This window comes from Embiotoca jacksoni, unplaced genomic scaffold (genome assembly GCF_022577435.1).
Source record: "Embiotoca jacksoni isolate LCO1_2020_lvr unplaced genomic scaffold, fEmbJac1.0.p SCAF_9, whole genome shotgun sequence".
Classification (NCBI taxonomy): domain Eukaryota; kingdom Metazoa; phylum Chordata; class Actinopteri; family Embiotocidae; genus Embiotoca; species Embiotoca jacksoni.
The window spans coordinates 17,994,648-18,016,234 of record NW_027185447.1 but is presented as its reverse complement, the minus strand read 5'-3'; the positions used below and the strand labels follow the sequence as shown (position 1 = coordinate 18,016,234).

At 40.4% G+C, this 21,587-nt stretch overlaps 4 protein-coding genes across 7 annotated transcripts; 2 read left to right on the top strand and 2 right to left on the bottom strand.

Annotated features, from left to right (window-relative positions):
• Window positions 1–72: 72 nt before the first annotated feature.
• Window positions 73–5,071, top strand: LOC138192609 (F-box only protein 44-like). 2 transcript variants are annotated; one of them, XM_069140117.1, is made up of 6 exons: window positions 73–423; window positions 2,490–2,718; window positions 2,793–2,907; window positions 3,010–3,105; window positions 4,090–4,216; window positions 4,321–5,071. In XM_069140117.1, exons 1-6 carry the CDS (start codon window positions 325–327, stop codon window positions 4,468–4,470), a joined length of 816 nt encoding a protein of 271 aa, XP_068996218.1. In that variant the 5' UTR covers window positions 73–324; the 3' UTR covers window positions 4,471–5,071. The 2 variants fall into 2 exon arrangements, with proteins under 2 accessions (XP_068996218.1, XP_068996219.1); XM_069140118.1 differs by lacking the exon at window positions 3,010–3,105.
• Window positions 5,072–6,236: 1,165 nt separating this feature from the next.
• LOC138192608 (F-box only protein 6-like) lies at window positions 6,237–9,143 on the top strand. Its single transcript, XM_069140116.1, has 6 exons — window positions 6,237–6,778; window positions 7,402–7,651; window positions 7,757–7,871; window positions 7,974–8,069; window positions 8,666–8,801; window positions 8,905–9,143. Exons 1-6 carry the CDS (start codon window positions 6,689–6,691, stop codon window positions 9,049–9,051), a joined length of 834 nt encoding a protein of 277 aa, XP_068996217.1. The 5' UTR covers window positions 6,237–6,688; the 3' UTR covers window positions 9,052–9,143.
• A 1,063-nt stretch (window positions 9,144–10,206) lies between these two features.
• LOC138192610 (cell division control protein 42 homolog) lies at window positions 10,207–14,901 on the bottom strand. 2 transcript variants are annotated; one of them, XM_069140120.1, is made up of 6 exons: window positions 14,791–14,901; window positions 13,949–14,087; window positions 13,761–13,833; window positions 13,548–13,657; window positions 12,600–12,797; window positions 10,207–11,715 (listed from the first exon to the last, which is right to left on the bottom strand). In XM_069140120.1, exons 2-6 carry the CDS (start codon window positions 14,051–14,053, stop codon window positions 11,626–11,628), a joined length of 576 nt encoding a protein of 191 aa, XP_068996221.1. In that variant the 5' UTR covers window positions 14,054–14,087; window positions 14,791–14,901; the 3' UTR covers window positions 10,207–11,625. The 2 variants fall into 2 exon arrangements, with proteins under 2 accessions (XP_068996221.1, XP_068996220.1); XM_069140119.1 differs by lacking the exon at window positions 10,207–11,715 and adding an exon at window positions 11,821–12,426.
• Window positions 14,902–16,715: 1,814 nt separating this feature from the next.
• LOC138192612 (CMRF35-like molecule 1) lies at window positions 16,716–18,824 on the bottom strand. 2 transcript variants are annotated; one of them, XM_069140121.1, is made up of 4 exons: window positions 18,758–18,824; window positions 18,290–18,655; window positions 17,291–17,339; window positions 16,716–17,130 (listed from the first exon to the last, which is right to left on the bottom strand). In XM_069140121.1, the coding sequence occupies exons 1-4, from the start codon at window positions 18,792–18,794 to the stop codon at window positions 17,028–17,030; spliced, it is 555 nt and encodes a 184-aa protein (XP_068996222.1). In that variant the 5' UTR covers window positions 18,795–18,824; the 3' UTR covers window positions 16,716–17,027. The 2 variants fall into 2 exon arrangements, with proteins under 2 accessions (XP_068996222.1, XP_068996223.1); XM_069140122.1 differs by having other exon boundaries at window positions 17,291–17,336.
• Window positions 18,825–21,587: the final 2,763 nt, after the last annotated feature.

Genomic DNA, 21,587 nt, shown 5'->3' with positions numbered 1-21,587 from the left:
CCGGTTGTTTTTGTCTGTCTGTAGCCTCATGTTTAAGAGAAGAGTGCTGGTTTTGTCCAGCGTGTGCGCCCTTTCCGCTCTTCTCTGAGATGACACATAGTAAAAAAAAATTTAAAAAAAAGTGTTTTCCCGAAAGTGACGTGCGGTTACGTTTCAGTCCAGAGTTGGAGCAAGAGATCATTTTTCAACTCTGGACCGAGGAAGCGTCGCGTCAGTCTTGTTTTAACCCCGAACCCCGTTTTAACTCACTCACTTGAGGAACACGTTGTAGCTGCAAAAGAGGGGCTTTATCGGTTCCGTTTCCGGACTGTCTTGTCTTCTGACATGAAGAGGAAAACGACGGATGACGGTCAGAGCAGCGATACAGCCCAAACGCAGAGTCCGATGCTGGAGCTCCGATCAGCCGCGCCACTTAATGTAGATGTAAGTTTTGGGCAACTTTGAGAAACTAATCAGTTACTCGTCATGCATTTTTTTTGTTTTTGTTTTTGTTTTTGTATACAAATGATGTATCTTACATCGTCTCAAGCAAACGGCACAATACGCTGCAATACGTCCTGCCTATTAGCGTTATCAAAAACACCCTCACGTGATGTATTAGTCTTCACGTAGAAATACACAAATCACTAAGTCACTGTCCACCATCTTAATTCTCACAAGTAGACGTATTATAGACCAGTCCCGGTCCATCCTGGACAGCCCCGCTTAAAACTCTGGAAAGTCCTTATCACACCGTGAAGACTGTGGAAAGCAGAGGCGGCAGTGTCAAAGAAAAACTTAGTGGAATTTGGACTTGTAATCTTAAGTTGTTTATTTATATATATACATTGTTGGACTTGGGCTCCTGCTAGTACAAAGCCAATATGTGTCAGCCCCCAGTCCTGCGTGTTCTTTAATGAGGCAATAGGAGAAGATGTCAGGCTTCAAGATATTTATTTAACAGCAGCAGAATAATCAGTTTACAGAGCTCTGGGGTCCAGACTATGTTTCCCTGACCCCAACAGAGTATGTGTCAGTTCAGGAAGTCTGAGCTCCTGACTTTCCCTGACCCAGTCTTCTTACAGTACAGACACCAAAAAGTCATGTGTATTGATGTGTCCTTTGTTGGTTGGTGGAGGTGGTGGTTGTCTTCCTTCACCCCCTGGAGTCCTCCAGACAGCCGTCTGTTCCTGCTTATGCCTCAAAGAACAACAGTATGTGACCCCACAGGTTGCCGACCCCCCTGTGACCTTTTGGTTTGGCACAGTACTTTCACTCTCATTCACAAACACAGCCTTTTGTCTACACCTTCATTCACAACCACACCCTGTTGTCTACACCTTCATTCACAAACACAGCCTTTCGTCTACCCTGAGGATTAATAGTTGACAATACGACCTATATATAATTAATGATATGGCATACATATATGTTGTATTATTGTAAACACAACCTAGCACAGAATCGCACAACATATTTCTCCCTTGTCCTGCATGTCACACATTTTGATTGGCTCAAGTTTTTATTCATCCACACTGCAGGACAGACGCTTTCCTAACAATTAAAAGAGCATGCTCTTGACTTATGGCAGTGATATACCCCCATAACCATACAGGTCACCGGCTTCTTTTTATGCTTTCTACATTTACTTTGCATTAGTTTGTAAAGTTGCATTGCAAAAAAATGTTTGTTTAGTATTTTACATGCTAATGAACTGATGAGCACATACATGCTGTAGATATCCTGTTCTACCACATCCCAATGATGTTTGGTTGGCTTCAGATCTGGTGAGTAGGGACGCCAAATGATGTAATGATGCATTATCATGCTGAAAGGGATCGGAAGATCAGCTCAGATGGGCTGTGGTATTTAAACAATGATTCGTAGGTATTACGGGATCCAAAATGTGCCTAGAAAACTCTGCCCGCACTGTTACACCACCACCTCCTCGGGGTCCACAGATTCTGACTATTGACGCCAAATTCTGACCCTACCATCTGCAGCCTCAACAGACATGGAGATTCATCAGACGAGGTTCGATTTTTCCACTCTTCAGATGTCCAGTTCTGGTGATCCTGTGCCCACTGCAGCCTCAGATGTCTGTTCTTGACTGAGTGAAGCAGATCGTGTTTTGTAAAAAGTGGTTATACCCCTTCTGTCAGTTCGAATCAGTCTGATCCCTCTGCTCTGACCGTTCTCATCCGCAAGTCGTCTCCGTCCAAAGAAGCTACGCTGTTCGTTTGTAACTCTACAAAGTGCTGTGTGTGCAAATTCAGGAGATTCAGAAATATTAAAACGAGCTAGTTTGGCACCAAGAAGCACAATACTGCCACAGTGAAAGTCACTTTCATCACGTTTTTTTTCTCCATTCTGATGTTGGATGAACTGAAGCTCCTGACCTGTATCAGAGGGATCTTATGTGTTGCACTGCCTCTAGTTACAGCTTGAAAACCAAAATAATTACCCAGATCTCCATCTTACTTGTGTCCTTTGTGATCTTTGTTTTCAAGATCCTGGAGCAGATCTTCCTGAAACTTCCTCCCGATCAAGTGGTTTGTCTTTGCCGGTTAGTGTGCCACCAATGGAAGGAAGTGGCTGACCGTCAGTCCTTTTGGAGGGAGAGATGTAGAAGAGAGAGATATCACCTGCGCGATGCTTCTAAAATACCCGACGACTGGAGGTTGTTCTACTTCTTAAACAAGAAGAGAAGAAATCTCCTCACGAATACGAGAGGAGAAGGTGAGAAACCACTGAACTAACTCAAACTTAAGCACAACAAAAATTAAAATCCTTTCTTTTCTCTTTTTTTGTAGATCAACTGCATGGCTGGGAGATTTTAAGGAATGGTGGTGATAAGTGGGCTGTTCATGAAATGAGAATACCACTTCCAGATGCGACAATCCGGTCAAACTTTGTGACCTCTTATGGGTGAGGAGTCAACAGCATCAGGGAACCAGAAAGGTGCCACTGCTTTTATATGGTATGCTTGTATAGCTCATAAGTAGCTAAACCCCTTTCTGTTTCCCACAGACTTTGCATTAAGTCACAGTTGATTGATTTGGAGAAAGAAGGTTACAAACCATCATTTATGGATCACATCCAGCCAGACATCAGAATATCTGATTGGTAAGGAGGATACATGACGTACTTTAACTTTTTCTTGATTATTTGGACTTTGGGGCCATGGGTCTCCGCCGGAAAATGGTGGATTTCTCCCTTTAGGAAGTTTCTGCCCCAAGTGAAGTGATTTAAGTATCTCATGATGTTGTTCATGAGTGAGGGTAGGATGGAAGTGGAGACTGATAGGCAGATTGGTGCAGCATCAACAATAAAGCAGGTTGTAACGGACAATTTTAGTGAAAGAACGTGCTGAGTCGGAAGGCAAAGCTTTTTATCTACGAGGCAATCTTGGCTTTGACCCAACGGCAACTTATCGTGACGACATGTATTCATTTGTGAACTCTCGTTTTGAAACGTCCAGAAGTGACCATATTCGGACAAACTGGGAAGGGGAGGCTGTAGCTCAGTTGGTAGAGTGGGTTGCACACTAATCGGAAAGGTTGGTGGTTTGATCCCCAGCTCCTCCTGTCCACATGCCTAAGTATCCTTGAGCAAGACACTGAACCCTAAGTTGCCAAGTCACTTTGGATAAAAGCATCAGCTAAATAAAATGCAATGCTCTTTGAGACCCATTAATTATTAAACTATTTTTAGATCAGTATTTAATGAGGAAAGTTGAATGTAAGTCTATGGAGCCAGAGCCAAAGATAAAATGATCACTTTGATGACTTTTAATAAACAAGAAACTACATTATAAACCACTGTGTAGTGCTGTGGCATCAGATAACTCCTGGACCTATCACTCAAACTGGACTTCCTGAATCATATTAGTTGAACTGGTACTTGAAACAACCAACACAGCTCCTTGTATTGTTTTTGGTCAGAAAGCCCACACGTCATCAGTTTTCAGACCAATTTCCTGCTTTTAACCTGGTCTACTTACTTGATATAGTGGTGAGTGGCATCTCAAACATTAAACCAATATTTTAACACCTACTGTGCCGAAATGAAATTATTGAAAGTTTTGCTGTCTCCATGAATGTATATCAGGTATTCCCGACGTTCAGACTGTGGCAGCAAATATGACATCTGCGTAGAGTTGCTGAATGAGAGGAAGCAGATTCTCCAGATGTTTAAACCTGATACAGTTTACCCCAATAAAGAAGAGTGGAGACAGGTATGGAAACAAAACACAGCCCACTTATTCTGATATGAAGTTAAGAAGAAGTAAGTTACAAAACCCGAGGACAACTCTAAACCCACTGATAATTTATTTTTCAGATGACCCACGTATTCCAAAACTATGGACCAGGAGTGAGATTCATTCGTTTTACCCATGGAGGCGTGGATTTACGGTTCTGGAAAGGATGGTACGGAATTCGCCTTACGGACAGCTGTGTTGAGATATGTCCAGCAATAACGGACATGTAGCCTTCTAGGAGTCATATATTGCCTACTTTCTGCCTTTTACCTGAATTTCTCTGGTATTTTATTTACCCTACAAATCTGCATTTATTTGCATATTAAGAAAATGTTTACACTTTTTTGTACATTGTGTGAGACCATACACATTGACTGTGGAATAATATTGTTCAGACATAAATACTGTGGACTCTTTGCCACTTATCAGCCATCATAAAATCAGTCCAATTTCTTCACTCTGGCTGTTTGACCATGAACTTTGAAATATTTGACTGAATCTGAGGTGATAATGACAGCCTGAATGTAAACTAAGACTAAAGACTACATTATCAATCATGGAATACAGCACTAGTAAGGCAGCGTATCAGAACCGGTTCTTTGAATGGACTCTGATATTTGTTGTATTCAATGAAAAGTGGGAGTGATAACATATTAGTGTTGTGCTGGGATCATTTTAGAGATCATTTAGGTTACTAGTTTTTAGTCTTTTGTATTGCTCGATGTATGCTCTGGAAATTCATACAGCATTTTGTAACCTTTGTAATGTTTTTACACGAGCAAAATACAAACTTCTATGTTTAATTAAATACAAATTAAAGATCTGAATACAACTCCCTCACTGCAGTTTTTTTTCTCTCTGAAATGCAATTATCATTAATATAGAAATCACGTATACACCAACAAGATACAAACAAGAAAATTAAATGAAATCCAAACAGTTCAAATTCTTGCATTCAAAAGTAAAGCATTTTGTAAAAACATGAATTGCTGACTGACATAAAGATGCTGCAGTGTATCAGCCCCCAAATACCTACACGATTTGCGAATGGAAAGATTTCCAATTGAAAGAGTCTGCCTCCTCAGGTCCAGGTGGAATCCTGGATACACACATGGACACAGTTCACAACACCTACGCCACTGGTAAAGCCTGGGCAAGAGGATTAAGTTAATTCAGAGGCTTGTCAACCTGAAGACTAGTTTACATTTATTTGAACTGTCCCATACCTAAACCTTAATAAAAACGGCTCCTCGATTATGTGTGTTTCAAGATGACCAGGGAAAGGGATGATTGATGATTCTAATTCCCCGGCATACAGTTGCCTTCACACAACCTGCCTCACCAACACTATTCAATAATGTCCCACATCCCATTAAAACCAGAGCTGCTGCAGACAAACTGAAATACTGTTCAGTCTTATGTGTGGTTGTTGAGGAATCAACATGCCACAGTTGTCTGTAACTGATTTTTAAATGCACTGTTTAAATAGCGGAAGCCTATTCTAAACAATATCTGTTGTCAACACGTGAAGCCATGACAAAACACACGCGAAAACGAAAATACACTTGGCGGAACCATCTTTCGGTATTCTGTTTCCACCAGTTGAAGATTCTACGAGACACAGCTAAATTAAAGCTGGACAGTTAGCCCGCCACGGAGCAGGCTAATTCAGCAGTAGAAGTTGCCTTGGTCACAGGGCAGTGAATCCTAACTGAACTCTGACTAAGATTAGCGAGTCTAATTAAAATAAGACAGGATTCCCCCCCATTATCTGCCTTGATGGGAACAAGCGTGATCACAGCCGAGAGCACATACCGGAAGTTTTCTTTAAGGAAGCTTTTAGGAGGGGGGGGGGGGGGGTGTCGTTCCCGGCGCGCACCGAAGCTCGCAGGGGAAAGCGGAGCTAGGTGTAAAACGGGTGTTTTCCCCGCCACCGTATTATCGAAATGCTTTTCTGTGTCTGAAATCCGCGGTCCGTCGTGTCGTGCGCTCCGTGATTTTGCTCCCGAGCGTACCCCCCCCCCCCCCCTCTACTGCGTTATTTAAGCGCCGAGCTCCGCCCACCGAGTTCCGCCCGAGGTGTCTCGGAATTAAAAACGAGCGCCTCCCGGGTAAACCGGTGGGAGTCGGGCCGTCTTAAGGACACGGAGAAGTTGAACAGCGACGGACTACTTTTACTTTCGAAATTAAGGGGTTGGCTCGGTGGTCTTCGGTGGTTAAATCCAGTGTCTGCTACGAGCCTCACTTTAATACACCCGAAAGCGTCTTCCAGCTCCGACCGCGCTTCCGCGTTTTTTTGAGTGTTGTCGGGACATGAATAACCGGAGCCACGTACGTGGCGCTGTCGTAGCTTTTTAAGCTACCGTAACACATATTCGCTTTACTTTGGGAGGAGGAGGAGGAGGAGGAGGAGGAGGCGATATAATAAAAGGATTGGCTTTCCTTGGCATGAAGAGGAAAGCGAAAGCTATGGGTTCAACAAACAGCTCGGATTCAGCCTGCAGCGCGTCTTCAGCCGCAGCAGCGTCAAACGAAGACGTGAGTGCTTTTGACTGGGACTCACGAAACGAAGCGTTTCTTATTAAAGCTGCTTTAAATGAGGACATTTTGAATCTCTTGGTATTTTTTTTTTTTTTTTTAGAAAAGTCATGCTGTTGATGTGGGTTTTATTCATGCTTTCCGGGTTTTCTTACAGGACTTTTCCCAGCCAGCAGCTGACGTGTTTAGAGGGGCTTCTGTCACTCATGTGGAAGTGAACCACATGACCTAAACCGCAGATTTTTTTTTTTTTTAATACAAACATAAAAAAGTTACAGAAGAGCTAGAGTCTACCCGTTTCTAATATCCATCCAGTCTGAACATTTTGAGGAGACGCATGCACCCTCAAGTAACTGGAAGGTAAAACTGCTCACAAACCTTTCAAAACTGATGAAAAGGAATACACACACAAAAAATAAAAAATCTACAATGTAGAAACAAAACTGGTTCAGAGATGAGGTTTTCACAGCTGCTTTTTGATCCTACAACTTCTTCGTGTCTGTGTGATGTTAAAACAAAAATGCTGACGTTGTCCAAACGCCGCGATTATGACCACGTTGGTCCAAAGTCAGCGATTAGAAAAGATTATTCATTGTCCTTTTTTTTGTTGTTTTTTTTGCCAGTACTTCCCCGTTCCTCTGGATATCGTGGAAGAGATCTTCCTCAATCTTCCTCCCCATCACGTGGTTTCTGTTTGTCGGTTGGTGTGCCGTCAGTGGAAAGAAGTGGCTGACAGTGAATCGTTATGGAGGGAGAGATGTAGAAGAGAGAGGTATCACCTGCGCGTTGCTTCTAAAATACCTGACGACTGGAGGTTGTTTTACTTCTTGTGCAAGAAGAGAAGAAATCTCCTCAAGAACCCAAGGGGAGAAGGTGAAGAGCCACGGCACTGACTTCAGCCAACAGTGGGGTGGTGTTAAAGCAACAAATCGGCTCTCGAAAATCTCTCACAACCCTCAATGTTTGTTTTTTTTCTAGATAAAATGAGGGGTTGGCAGATTTTGGAGAATGGTGGTGATAAGTGGAAAGTGGAGGGAGTTCTGGTGCCGCATCCATTTGAAACGGTCCAGAAAAACTTTGTGACCTCTTACGGGTGAGTGCTCTCTCCCATCAGCGGTCCAGAAAATGTTTGGCAATTATTTCACGTGACTCATTCAAATGATGTAAAAATACTGCACCTCTCCGTTGTTCGCAGAATGTGCAGAAAGTCCCAGCTGATTGATTTGAAGAAGGAAGGTTACAACCCATCATTTATGGATCACTTCCAGCCAGACATCAGAGTTTCTGATTGGTGAGAAGAAAACGCACGGCCGACTTTCACAGCTCATTAAGTAACTCCTCGGCTGGTGACGAAATTGAATCGGCAACGAACACAATCCAGAGGTGTACGCAGTTATTACACACGAGCACCACGAAGTTAAAACCATATTCTCTTGTTCACAAAACAATGGCGTGCGGAGATTATAAAAATATATTTAATACATTTCACCAACAGAAATATCTACCCCCTGATGAAAATTGAAGTCCTCCCTTTGATAGTTTACGTGAACACTTTTGACGTTATTTTATATCAATATACTGTTGAGACCAATATAAATACAAGGCACTTCATTCAGCCACTCTGTGTACTGAGACACCGGTTTTACTCAAATGAAACTTACTCACTACTTTCATAGCGCAACGCACAACATGCAGTCAAATTCTATTTGTTTTCATACCAGATTCATATTCAGAGAAGCGGCTGCAATTGTAAATCTTTTCACAAATTAAAGGAATAAACAAAACAAACTGAAAACATTATGCCTGTAATTTACCCCCCCCCTCCCCCGGTGAACCACGCCAATATAATCGCCGACTATTCTTCTGCTCGTGCGTCTGTGTTGTCAGGTATTCACCACGGTGGGACTGTGGCAGTGAATATACAATCTACGTCCATTTGCTGAATCAGAAGAAGGAGGTTGTTGAGAAGTTCACCCCGGACACGATTTACTTTCAGCAGTGGAATGATCAGCAATGGAATCAGGTATGTAAAAAAAAACCAAAAAAAAAACACGAAGCGTAGTGAAGGTGGGTGGAGATGCAAAGCCCCGAAGGCGGCTCCAGATTACTGATGTTTTGTTTTTCAGGTGGTCCACGTGTTCCAGAACTACGGCCCAGGCGTCAGATACATCCGCTTCATCCACGGCGGCAAGGACACGCAGTTCTGGGCCGGCTGGTATGGAGTTCGCGTTACCGACAGCTGCGTAGAAATATGTCCAGCCATGGACACATAGCCTTTTGGGATTCGCCCAACGCTTTCATCCTGCCTTTCGCCCGCACTTGCACTAAATTATTTGTAATAAATCGTCAAATGCCGTTTTGTTTTTTTTTCCTTTTCAAGTTGCATTTTAATCTGAATTGCGACTAAGATATTGTTCGCACGGATACGATTTTAAAAATTGTCCACTGTACGTTGGAGCACGCTGATCGTCGATCGCCTTTTCTATTTTCATTTCACTGTGGTCGTAACATTCATTTAAGATGAGCCGGAAATAAAGACGCAAAATGGATGTTGAATTTGACCTCAGTATGAAATTTTAGATGACGCTCGTCATACAAATAATTATGATTAACGGTTTGTCTTTTTCTGTTCATTTTAGGCCGCTTTTCAAGTGTAAGCCTAATTAGAGGTTCATATTACACAAACACCTTATGAAGAAGACATTTATCAGCGTTGCCTCTTTCAATTTACCGCCACGTGCGGGAGGGGGGGGTGCAAAGACGTGATGCGATTGCGTACAGCTCAAATATTAGCAAACCGTTAACCATGTAATAACTGTGATAGGCATAACTCAAAAAACAGTGAGGAATTTTACTATTGTCCTTTGTAGGCTGCCATGAAAAAAAAGTATTCCCATCACCTTCACTGCAGCAGACTCATAAGGAGGTTCGTGGATAATTATCTACACACAAAGAGCCTCTTGCACATATATTCGAGATGAAGTTTCCACCAAAGAGCCTTTGCAATCCCGGAGAACACGGTGCGGTTCAGCAGAACCGCCACTTTGAACCCGACTCTTAATATCAGTTCTGCATATTCACTCATTCAAAACACAAGACATTATTCACTTAAATTATTTGTGGTTATATGAAGGCATCAGTGGGAGCTGTGATCTCATTTCTGGCAACACTTCACAATTAAGCCAGAATGACTTTTGAGAGCTGTGGACAAGGAAAGAAATTTAAAAGTTAATCTGAGATCACAATTCTTGTCTATAAATGCTAATGTTGTAATGCCATTTGTTTCAATGCTATAAAGTTGTCATGAAAAGTTTGTTTTTTTCAGGCATTTTCTTCTGTTCTTTTCTATTGCTCATCCTTTCATCATGTGGAAATGTGCAGAAGCTTCAACTTTTATCTATGTAACCATGAATTGACAAAACAACATGTAGTATTTGAAGTCATATTTAATCATAATACTGGTTTATTGTGATGCTTCATTACAAGCAAGATACAACACAACTTTGATGTCAAATTGAATAAAAATCAAAGACTCAAAGAAACATTTTCCTGGTTAATTTCAGTGTCGTCTCTAAATCTCATCATCAGGAATGCATATATTTGATTCAGTCAATAAGTTATGAGTTATTCTCACTATATTTACAAATCAAATTCAAACCCACAATCTAGACATGGATGTAGTAAAAGACAAATGCAAACATCACCGGTTCAGTCATTTAGCAAATTTCACAGGATGTCAAACTCTTGGGTGTCGCCCCGGTGCGGCGGCAGGTCCGTTCGGTTTACTACACGGTTAATAAGCCTGGCGTTACAAGTGCATCTGCCGCTTCAAACTTTTGATCATCATCGGGGAAATGTTGTCACCCCCCCCCCCCTTTTCCATCTCATCCGTCACAAAACACAAATGACCGTTGTGCTCAAACTCCCTATATGTAGTTACTTAAATTGATTGATTTATTTTTGTTGTTGTTGTTGTGATATATGGCTTTCAAATAGGAGTACAATACATACACTTTCCACTTGTTTGTCCACTCTTGTGGGTCTCTACTTTGTCAGGATTCAAATTACCACATTTTGCTTTGGCATACTGGAGCGAACGCCAGAGCATAACCTAGAAATGTCATATTCCATCCTGTAGCTGCAACATCTGCCTGGAGGCGTTGTTGGAACCGAGTAAAATACTCCTTTTAACTCTTTCGTATATATCTTACCTAAATAAATGTAAAAGGGGGATGGAGGGGGGGGGGGGGTGTGGGGGGCTCAATATTTGACTCTTATGACGTTAGCAGGATTTCTATTGGTGACATAAATGCACAACTGGTGATGGAAGAATGATGTGGTGTCTACCAAATGCAGTTTTCTTCTGCCACGGTTGAGCATATTGTATAAAAGATCAACGTGAAGGGAATTACTTAAAGCAGAATTTGAGCATTTCACTAACCCGTTATCAGCTTTGACAGGATACTTAAAGCAATAGCTCTATTAAAACACCATCTCATAGTCAGTTCTTTAGGAAAAACACATCTGAAAATGAACTATTAGAACACGGTCATACCAAAATATTACTTCAAAGTGTCCTTTACAATTTGCTGATGGTTGAAGCATTCATTGTTCACATCTTGTACGACCATTTCAATGGCATCAAGTCATCACCAACAGCCTCAAACATTTCTCAGTCTTAAAATCACGTTCGACACATTGAATATGTTTTTAGGTTAAGTCTGTGACAAGGCTAATATTTAATGATATCTCAAACTCAAGCTGGAATGTGCTTGTGTGCAGAAAACCTCTTCAAGTGCCGTTAACCTAGATTTGGAAAACTGGTGTGAAGAAGCCTGCGACGAAACTTAGAGCAGGACACATTTACGCCTTTTCTTAGGTTCAGGAGGCTCCAGGGCAGCCAGTATTGCCTCATCAAACACATTCTTTAATCCTTTCTGTGGAAACAAAATATTCATATTCAAATCAAGGCTATTCAAAGTAAAGAAATGAACATATTCTGGGGGCTAAATGCAAAAGAAAGCTGAGTAGAAGTGGAGCGGGGCGATCCAAATTTTCCTTTATTCAAATAACATTATACAAGACTCTCCTCATGATCAAGTTTGTCCGAGTAAAGACAAAAGCCCATGGAAAATTTTGATGCTGCAGTAGAAAAAAAAAAAAAAAAAGACTGTTACGCTGTCTGAGACAGGATGTAGCAGAAATGCTTTTGTAGGGTACAACTGATGAGCTCAATACCGAGATAACAGAACGTCCAAAAACAAGACTCAAGTCATGTCCGGTTACACAGAGTTGCGCACAAGGTGCCGACAACAGAAAGGAGAACTAAAGATTGGCACGCTATCTTCTTAGGCGGCACGGGTAACTGTGATTAGGCCAAGTTGAAAAGTAAGCACACGTGAACAGAAGGGGAAGGGGGGGGGGGGGAACAAAAAAATAGTTAATGGGCACAAAGTTTGAAAGTTTAAAAGAGCGTGGTGGTTATTTTAGTGACAGACGTTTCTTTACAATGAGTAAGCAGCACACGATCGAGAGGCAAAGCGAGACGCAAGAAGACATCAGAACAAACAGCATTTTCTCTTTCTCTGAGTTTCAGGGGGCTCTAAAGCGGCTAGGATAGCCTCATCAAATACGTTCTTCAGTCCCCGCTACAGAAAGAGGAAAAGAAGGGAGAGAGACAGGTACACAACACAAGAGTTAGATGGAAGTTTTAGCCAAATGCCGTCAGCAAAACACAAAGCCAAGCATTGCCGCCCTTGTTAGGAAACACGCGCTCGGTTACACCAGCTGTCGGTTGTCGTTTCAAAATGGGAGATCTTACCTGTGTTAGGGCTGAGCACTCGACATATTTGACTGCCTTAAGGTCCCGAGCCAGCTTTTCTGCCGTCTCGGGAGTGATCGGCTTCTGTTTGTTCTTGGCTAACTTCTCCACGGTGGAGGGGTCGTCGCGCAGGTCGATCTGAGTGCCTACCAACAGGAACGGGGTCTTGGGACAGTGGTGAGTTATTTCAGGAACCCACTGTGGAGGGGGGACGGGGACACAGACAGACAAAAGCCTCATCACCACAAGTCAGATAGAGAGTTTCAATGATTATTGTAGGTGCAAGATAAGAGTGGATTAAAAAAATAATTAAAAAAAAAAAAGCACGCGCGTTTATGTAAGTGGTTTATTACATTATAGCATAATTTCAGCCGTCTCTTAAGTCTATGTAACCTGGTCACACGGAACGACTCCAACATAAAGATTGTTCTTTAATTAGAGGGCCATTAACAAAGTTATCCAGAATCCAGATATTTATAAAACACCCTAAAAAAAATAAAAAAAAAAAAATAAAAAAAAAGCCTGTTCTGTTTTACAAATCTAACACTGAAACACAAACGTTATAATCCAACTGTTTACATGGTTATCTGTTCTTTAAAAAAAAAAAAAAACTCCTTTCTACTTTTATTTGGACCATTTCTGTGATCATTTTATCACGTGGAAATCTCTGCAAGAACTGCCTTCAAAAAAAAAATCCCCGACAAGTTAAGAGAGAAGCAGCGAGGGAGTAGAAAACCAAAATTTAAGAGTCAATATTCAAAACAACTCTCGTGTTTTTAGTGATTTGACTTCAGGTCCGAGACAGATCCGGAACGTCACCTAAAAAAAAACCGCTTCGCTGTTTGCTTTGTTAACATCGGTCACGGCGGTCGGCCCGCGAACACCAGCTCCTCGCTCGCCACACTTTAGCGACACGGGGTCCGACCAAACCGACGCGCGCGCGCTCACCTTTTCTTTGACGTTCTCGAACGAGGAAGGCGAAACGACCGAGAAACAGACTAAGAAGACGTCGGTCTGCGGGTAGCTTAGTGGTCGTAACCTGTCGTAATCCTCCTGACCTGCAGAGAGACCGCACGCGTCAATTTTACCAGGAGGCTGGGATCAATTTGAAAAGAGTTAAAAAAAACAACAACAACAACAACAAAAAACAAATAAACGTACCTGCTGTGTCGAATAAGCCGAGGGTGTACGGTTCGCCCCCGATCATTACGGTTACTGCATAGTTGTCAAACACCTGAGGGAAAGGAATCGAGTGCGTGTCACTTTTTATTTATTTATTTATTTATTTAGATTCTCAAGCAATCAACAGAATGAACCTGGGGGGGGGGGGGGGGGGGGAGCACACTTACTGTTGGTACATATTCAGAGGGGAATTTGTTGGTGGTGTATGAGATGAGTAGGCAGGTTTTCCCCACCGCTCCGTCCCCCACCACGACACACTTGATGGTCTGCATCTCTTGTGCTTTCCGATGCCAATTTCACGTGAAGCTGCAGGAGGAGGAAGAGGAGGAGGAGGAAGGAAGAGGAGGAGGAAGAGGAGGGAGAAGCGACAACTCACCGAGGTTAAAGGCCATTTCATATTCCAGAGTCGTACCACACGCATTAGGATCCGGGAAAAAAAAACAAAAAAAAAAAAACAGTGTTAGTGCTTTGATCAATGACATCATTGTGGGGGGGGGAGGAAGAGGAGGAGGAGGAGGAGGAGGAGGAGGAGACGTGAACTAGTTTTAGTGTCACACCCCGTTATCGCCACCGGGACTGTGCGGGGAGGCTAACGCAGGCTAAAGACAACGCAACTCGCGTTTTGCTTTATTCGCCTTTAATCCCCCGCCACCACCCCCCCCCCCCCCCCCCGATCGATACGTCGTTTTAGCGTTTGCTAAAATGAGGCGTTTCACTTCAACGAACAGCCATGAAAAAAAAACAAAAAAAAACCAACAACAACAACGTGTTTGTGTGTCGTTTAGCGGAAGCCGTGCTTTTAATGCGGTGCTAGCGATCTCCACACAAGGCTAACTAGTTAGCCGGGTGCAGCCGGCTAACGTTAGCTTCTAAACTAACACATGCGTTCAGTTTCCGTCACTTAAAATAAAATAAAAATAATAATAATAATAATAATCCAGAAACCAGCGTTTGAACTATGATTGTTGTTTTTTTTTGGGGGGGTCAGAAAATGTTGGGAGCTACGTACCGGTATCCCTCCGTGTCTCTGCTTAGCTAACGTTAACGCCGGGCGTTGGCACCAGCGAGCAGCGACTCGGTCCGGCGGCGAGGAGCGGAGTCCCGAATATCCGCTGCGACCGTCAAGCTGCACGGGACGATCACCGGAAAGGGTTTTTCAAAATAAAAGACGTCTTCTTTTTTTTTTTTTTTCTTTTTTTTTTCACAAAACCCAAATATTGTACAATATCCCAAATCGAGATATGGAAAATCAAACTCAAATGTACAGTTTCATGTTTCGGGTATTTCCTCGTGTGCTGTTTTTTTTTTTGTTTTTTGTTTTTGTTTTTTTATATATATCCCATATGGGAAATACTTCAAATGTTTCCTTCTTGTGTTTTTTTTTTATTTTTTAATTTTTTTTTTTTTATATATATCCTATATGGGAAATACTTCAAATGTTTCCTTCTTGTGTTTTTTTTGTTTTTTTAATATATGTATCCTAAATGGGAAATACTTCAAATGTTTCCTTCTTGTGGTTTTTTTTATTTTTTTTTTATTTTGAAAGCTCATTCTGTTTTGTGTTGGCTGTCTTCGCACAACTTTTTTTTTTTTTTTTTTGCAAGAGGTTCATGCAGCAGAAATGATGTCACCTCCTAAATTCCTCTCGCTCACCTTGCATCCTTCTCCCGGACCCGAGCGCTGAACGTCTGCAGGTAACAGACGCCTTTTATACGTAAATAAGAAGAAGAGCCAGAGATTTAGATTTGTTCGAGAACATGTTGCCAAAAATAAAGGATATGTTCGCTTTTGTTTGGTCTGTCTTAAAGCGTTACTTAAATGCCCACATGTAGATTGAATCTTGTTGTGTCTCCCTGAAGACGTACTGGTCCTGAACTTTATAGTGCATTTTACACAGAAAAAGAAATGTGGATTTTGAAACTTTGTTTGTTTCTGTGTTCAGTTGTCATGTTTTGAAGATGCAGCTGCATTTTAGTACATCCTTTCTTCACTGCTAGAAATGCACAGATGTAAATATTACCATGTATAATGGTTGAATACCATTTAGCTGCTTCGATTTCAAGGCTAACTGGACACTTAGTTGTTTTATGTGCAACACATTTGATTCTAACACTGACAAGTCAAGTCAAAATGTTTGATGAGAAAAAGCCCTTAATGGTGTCTTCTGTACTCTCATTTACATACAGGAGGGACAGAATGTCAAACATAACCTATCATGCAATAAAATACAATACAAACTACGCCGTGAGTAGGCAGTACCTGCGATACCCGAAAAGCAAACATTATATGCTTCACAGAAATAAAATAAGAAATGCAGGGTTGTTACATTAGATTGAACAGGTGTATGAATAAACTGATGATACAGTAAATGCTGTCGTTTGGCTTTGTTTTCAAGTTCCTGAAAGCAACGACTGGTAGACACAATTGTGTAAGCTCTTGCAGCAACACCCACCAGGGTTATGAAATCTCACTGACAAGAACCACACGTCGTCTGTGGCTCTCTTAGGAAATATAATATGTAACATTGTCTGAGGAATTTCAGTGTAATTTAGCTTGAATTGAGACTGGAAGTCACCAATTTACATAATATTCCTTGGATAGAAACTTTCTATCTCAGCTGCGGTATCCTTTGAGACACTCCCATGTTATTCAGAGCAAAAAGCGGAAGCAGAAGCGAGTTAATGTGAAGATACTAGGTCTGTGATCCTTCCTCAGAGTAAGCAAAATATAGTAGAGTAGAATATGGAGGGACACAACTTCTTTTAAAAGCAGCTCTTCACAATAGTAATAATAATAATAATAATAATAATCTTCATTTATATATAAAGGTGCATAGTTTTTAGATCATTGGAGTCCAGAATTAAAAGTTTTTTGTGAAAAACACTAGAAATTCAGGTTTAATTACAAAACAAAATAACAACCATGACCGTTTGTATGAGATATGCAAATAAATTCAATGAAAGCCAAGAGCCTCACTTCTCCAGGGGTGCTAATTTTTAAGCTGATTGGATATTCAAAAGTTGGGCCTAAAGTTATCTTAGGCGCTGGCACTGAAATTAATGAGGTTTTAATCATTGAAATACTGAGAGAAAAAAATAGAGTCTAAAAGCTACTTTTTCACTTGGTTTATTTTCAGCTCAGCTCGCACACTGAATGAACAGTTTCCTAGCCTCAGAAGGAGTGTGTTTATAATTTACCCACAGTCTAAAATGGTGACGTTGAGTTTTAATGGTGAAACTGTTGTGGTCATACTTTCTCTGCAGCCTTTATCTTCCACACAGCGATATGTGTTGATGCCAAACACAACAACATTAGAATAAAGAGGATCCAGCGCACAATCGCCCACCAACTAGATAAAACAAACCGAAAAAATGAATATGCAATCAGTTACATGTCCAATAATTATTCATATGCTAACTCATTCAACCATATTTAATGTTGCTGATGTTTTATTAATGCATCACTTAATAAGAATATGGAACAGTATATTATCCTCAGATTGTTCTCACCTTATTTCATCTTGTTCCAGTTGTGTTACGGTCATGGTTGGAGTTGCTACTGTGGAAAAGAGCACTTTGCATTAAAAAAAAAATCAAAAAAAAAATCAATGAATGACACCTAGAATAAAACTAACAATAGTTATATAAAGCAGTTATATTGAGGGATAGCATATGCATTTGTTGAGTTTGAGGGCTTTTAATTGAAATATATTTATTTTAGAGTGCAGGTGCTTTTTTCAGATGGTTTTACACACTGCCAAGAAATGATCCAGGAGAAATAATGCATGTTTTTAAGCTTTAAGTATTTTGGATGTACAGAGGAAAAATTTAAATATGAGAAATAACATCAGCTAACATCTTTAATATAACAGTAGCCTTCAAAAGTGAATATAATGAATGTCTTTTTTTTTTTTTTTTTAATATGTGAGACCAGGTAAAGTTTTAGAAAATTATGTTTGGGATCATCACACTACATTAAAACAAATCAAGACAACACTTGAAAACAAACACTATCAGCTAAAAATGTATTTCTCTAATCTAAAATAATAAAACAAAGATACAGTTCTATGAAAAAAGGAAACTCTCTACTCATTGACAACTCAGATATTTTACTGTGGTCTGGAAACCTAAACAAACCCCACAACTGTCATCAGATTTCAAATATCAGATGTTGCTAATTTGTTAATGTGAAGGTAGAGCTCATTAGAAACAACCAGAAACTATTCTAACTTAAAGAAAGTACAGTTTTATTGTATTGACAATGCGAGTGAAACAACAAACATGATTCTAAAGCAAACACCATGATTTTAGTCTAATTAAGCCTATAATCAGGTCCAGAGTCAGCTATTTGAGCTTGTCTTTCTCGGTTTGTAATGGATTTTTCTAGGTAGTAATAAGTCAGTTGGCTACTATTAAAGCACGAATATGAGGAAGCAGCAGCAGCAGCACTGCAGTATATATGACAAAAAACAAAACAAAACAAAACAAATCTGAGCAGCTAAAGTATACCTGCATGAGATATGATGAGCCTGACACGAGCGTAGATGTTCCTTCCAGGTCTGGCGATGACACACCAGTACCAATCTTCATCACTTTCTCCGAGCGAAGTCATAGTTACAGTAAAGACCCTTGCTTCTTTATCCTCAACGATGGAGCTTCTGTCATGAGGTCGAGCCCTCGGTGTTTTCACCACTATCGTACACAGCTCGTATACCATTCCTTTGCACCAGTACTTTGTGTTTTCTTTGAACTGGAGATCGTACTGACAAGGGACCGTCACGGATCCGCCGGACGCTGCCGTTACCGTCCGGGGAGCCGCCAGCTGAACTGAGTCCACTGTGTGCTTAGTTAGCCACAACAGACAGAGAACTGGAGCTGCAAAATGCAACAAAAAAAAAACATTTCACATGTTACTCAGATGAATTCATCTTTCCAGGTTAGTCTGCTATTCCAGAGCTATGTGGTCTAGTATTTTACCTTCAAAGAAGCACACAGATATCCTTGAGGTCCTCATGGTGGTGATGTAGGAACAACGTGAAGCAGAGACAAATTGAGAAACACTTTGAGGTTGTGTCATACTTCTCCATTGTAGTTGCACGATCAGATATTTCATAGGGGAAACCCGTCATTGGTAATGTTTATTTGTGTGGGTTTCTGTTCTGTTATGGTGGTTTCAATTTGGGACATATGTCAAATTTTAAAACAAAATGAATGAGGGAAAACTCAACACATGAAAGGTGTTTGAAGTCTTTGTGTTTGCATCTTCCTTTAGTTACTTACCAATGCATGCTGCAGAATGTCTTATTGTGCTTTCTTTACCCTGAAAAGCTCTTTGGTTGCTTTGGTTGTTTGCTGAGGATCCCTGCCCTGTTGAATGATGGTATGTTTGGCTGAATCTGGGCACACAGACTGCTCCTATATAATTCGGCATTTATCCTGCTGCATCTGTCAGCAGTGAAATCATCAGCAAATGCCGGTGTTCCAGTTTCATTGGCAGCCAAACATGCCCACGCTGTAACACAACCTCATTCATGTTTGACAGATGAGAATGCTTTGGGGCCATGAACTGCTTATTTATTCTCCACTCTTTCCGCATCATTTTGAGAGATTGATTTTTGTGTTATTAGTCCAAAGACATTTTTTTTTAATGTTTTTTTTGCAAACTAACCTGAAATTTTTGTTTTTGAGGCTTAACAGGAGTTCACATCTTGTAATGAGTCCACTTAAGTTGACAAGTCTTGTCTTGATAAATATGTTTGTCTACATCCTGGATTTCTAACTTAACCTTTTTATTCACCAGTTAAAGGAATTTTGGGTTAAACTTTGTGCTCTTCGGTCTACCAGTTTGTTTGCCATTTTGTTGTTGTATCTGATTTTTCAAGGATATAACCAACTGTTTGTTTTAGGCAAAGTAACAACTCTCTGATTGATTGATGCTTTTTTGAGCCTCATTATTATCTTGCACAATTACCTCTTTATTCCTCATGTCGACCAATAAATCCACCTCAATCAAAATGTCAAATCTCAAGTTTGACTCACTTTGAGCTCTATTATGCATGAACAAACAAACACACAGCTGACCCAAGAACGATTCAGTAGCCAATTACTTTGGAACCCTTATATTTAAACTTATACTTCAAACAAAGTTCTTTTAATCTTGACATGAACTTATTCGAATTAAAGCCGATTTGCCATTTTAATGTAGCAGCAGAAGAACAGAGCCTGAAGATCATTTTTTTAACTGCCTACTTTGCAGAGATGTCCTCCTTAAATACATCACAGTCTCTCTCCTCCCCACTGATTTAAAATGATCATTTTTAAATGACCTTTGGTGGTATCTATCAAGATTTCTTTCCTTTGTTTGGTCCAGGTTTTCTTGGTTTAATTGGTACAATTCTATCTGTGATGCTCACAGCATTTAAAGAATATTTAAAAGTCAACAAGCCTTCAGAATTAGTGCCCGATGTTTTCTACCTCGGTGAAAGTACTGTAGAGGAAACTTAAAACCAGTTTATTTACTTCAACAGTAGGTGGCACTAAAGACCAACCTGTCACACTACATAATGTACAGCCTGCCTGTCTATCTATCTAAATCACTTGTTTTCTTCCCAGCGTTTCAACAGTCTGAAGTACATTCTGATCAGACTTTGTAAAATGTTGGAAACTCTTATGCAGAAATAATTTGCTGTGGAACAAACAATATCATCTTTTGCCCCATTGCCTCAAATCTATTGCATTTGTCTGACTATTTCCTCAGGCTTTCATTCCCCTAATTTGATTCTTTGCCATTTTGTGCCACTGTACATTCTAATGGCTTAATAATGATGTAACTGATGCCAGTATTATCATAAAAGATTATGCTTTCAGAGTTTCCTTTCTTGGGCTTCAATATTTCATGTGCATATTACATTCACAGTGTTTGACAGGCTGTAGTTCACACCTGCTGATTTGGGTGGACTTTATAGGTTTAACTATGTCAATTTAATGTCACAGGTCATGTTGTATTTTTTTTTTTTTTTTTCGGTCAACATGATATTTTTGCAACACATTGGTTAGTTATAATGTCTATACAGCAGATTTGAAATTGTTTCAGTCCCACTGAAAAAATGACTCTAATCCATCATCTGATACAATCAGGGAGACATATGATCGGCCACAAAATGATTACAACTCCAAATACAGCCAGAGTCATAAAGATCTATTGTCCCCTACAAAGAGAATATGGAGTCCTGCTACAGATGGTATGGCCCCCACAAAGTCCTGATCTCAACATCATGGATTACACAAAAAAACAAAAGACAATGAGACAGTCTGAATCCACTGAACAACTGTGGGAAGATGCTCCAGACTGAAAAACAATACTGTGCTAGTGTGTACAGGAGAATTGGTGCTGTTTTAAAGGCAAAGAGGGGCCGCTGCACATATTGAATAAAGAAATATTTTTCATTTCAGGCTGTATGTATGAAGTTAAATGACAAATATAAACTTTTCACAATTTTTTAAAGCATCCTCTTTTTACTTTTAGTTCCTAAAACACCTGTACATACTGTACATGTTTTTTTTCTGGCATCATTTACATTAATCAACGTTGTGGCTAAGTTCAACAATTAAAAATGGCTAACTTTGAAATGTTGTCTATTGGCCAGATTTCAAAATATGCCGTTAAAACAACAATAAAACAACATCATGTACAGTTAGATGCATGAATCTATATGTACGTACTATTTATATAGATACGCTTAGAAAATGTGGAGAATCCTGTGGATAAAAAAAATACCACAATATAAGAGAGCATTACTGAGATTAC

Coding starts and splice junctions, on each gene's coding strand:
- LOC138192612 (XM_069140121.1), bottom strand. CDS start 18,794: ATGAGGACCTCAAGGATATCTGTGTGCTTCTTTGAAG. Junction 18,656..18,757: donor ATCTGTGTGCTTCTTTGAAG/GTAAAATACTAG, acceptor TGCATTTTGCAG/CTCCAGTTCTCTGTCTGTTG. Junction 17,131..17,290: donor CTGGAACAAGATGAAATAAG/GTGAGAACAATC, acceptor TGTTTTATCTAG/TTGGTGGGCGATTGTGCGCT.
- LOC138192608 (XM_069140116.1), top strand. CDS start 6,689: ATGAAGAGGAAAGCGAAAGCTATGGGTTCAACAAACAGCTCGGATTCA. Junction 7,652..7,756: donor CAAGAACCCAAGGGGAGAAG/GTGAAGAGCCAC, acceptor TTTTTTTTCTAG/ATAAAATGAGGGGTTGGCAG. Junction 8,802..8,904: donor ATGATCAGCAATGGAATCAG/GTATGTAAAAAA, acceptor TTTGTTTTTCAG/GTGGTCCACGTGTTCCAGAA.
- LOC138192609 (XM_069140117.1), top strand. CDS start 325: ATGAAGAGGAAAACGACGGATGACGGTCAGAGCAGCGATACAGCCCAA. Junction 2,908..3,009: donor AACTTTGTGACCTCTTATGG/GTGAGGAGTCAA, acceptor TGTTTCCCACAG/ACTTTGCATTAAGTCACAGT. Junction 4,217..4,320: donor ATAAAGAAGAGTGGAGACAG/GTATGGAAACAA, acceptor TTTATTTTTCAG/ATGACCCACGTATTCCAAAA.
- LOC138192610 (XM_069140120.1), bottom strand. CDS start 14,053: ATGCAGACCATCAAGTGTGTCGTGGTGGGGGACGGAGCGGTGGGGAAA. Junction 13,834..13,948: donor CCTCTGAATATGTACCAACA/GTAAGTGTGCTC, acceptor CCTTTCCCTCAG/GTGTTTGACAACTATGCAGT. Junction 13,658..13,760: donor CGGCTTATTCGACACAGCAG/GTACGTTTATTT, acceptor GTCTCTCTGCAG/GTCAGGAGGATTACGACAGG.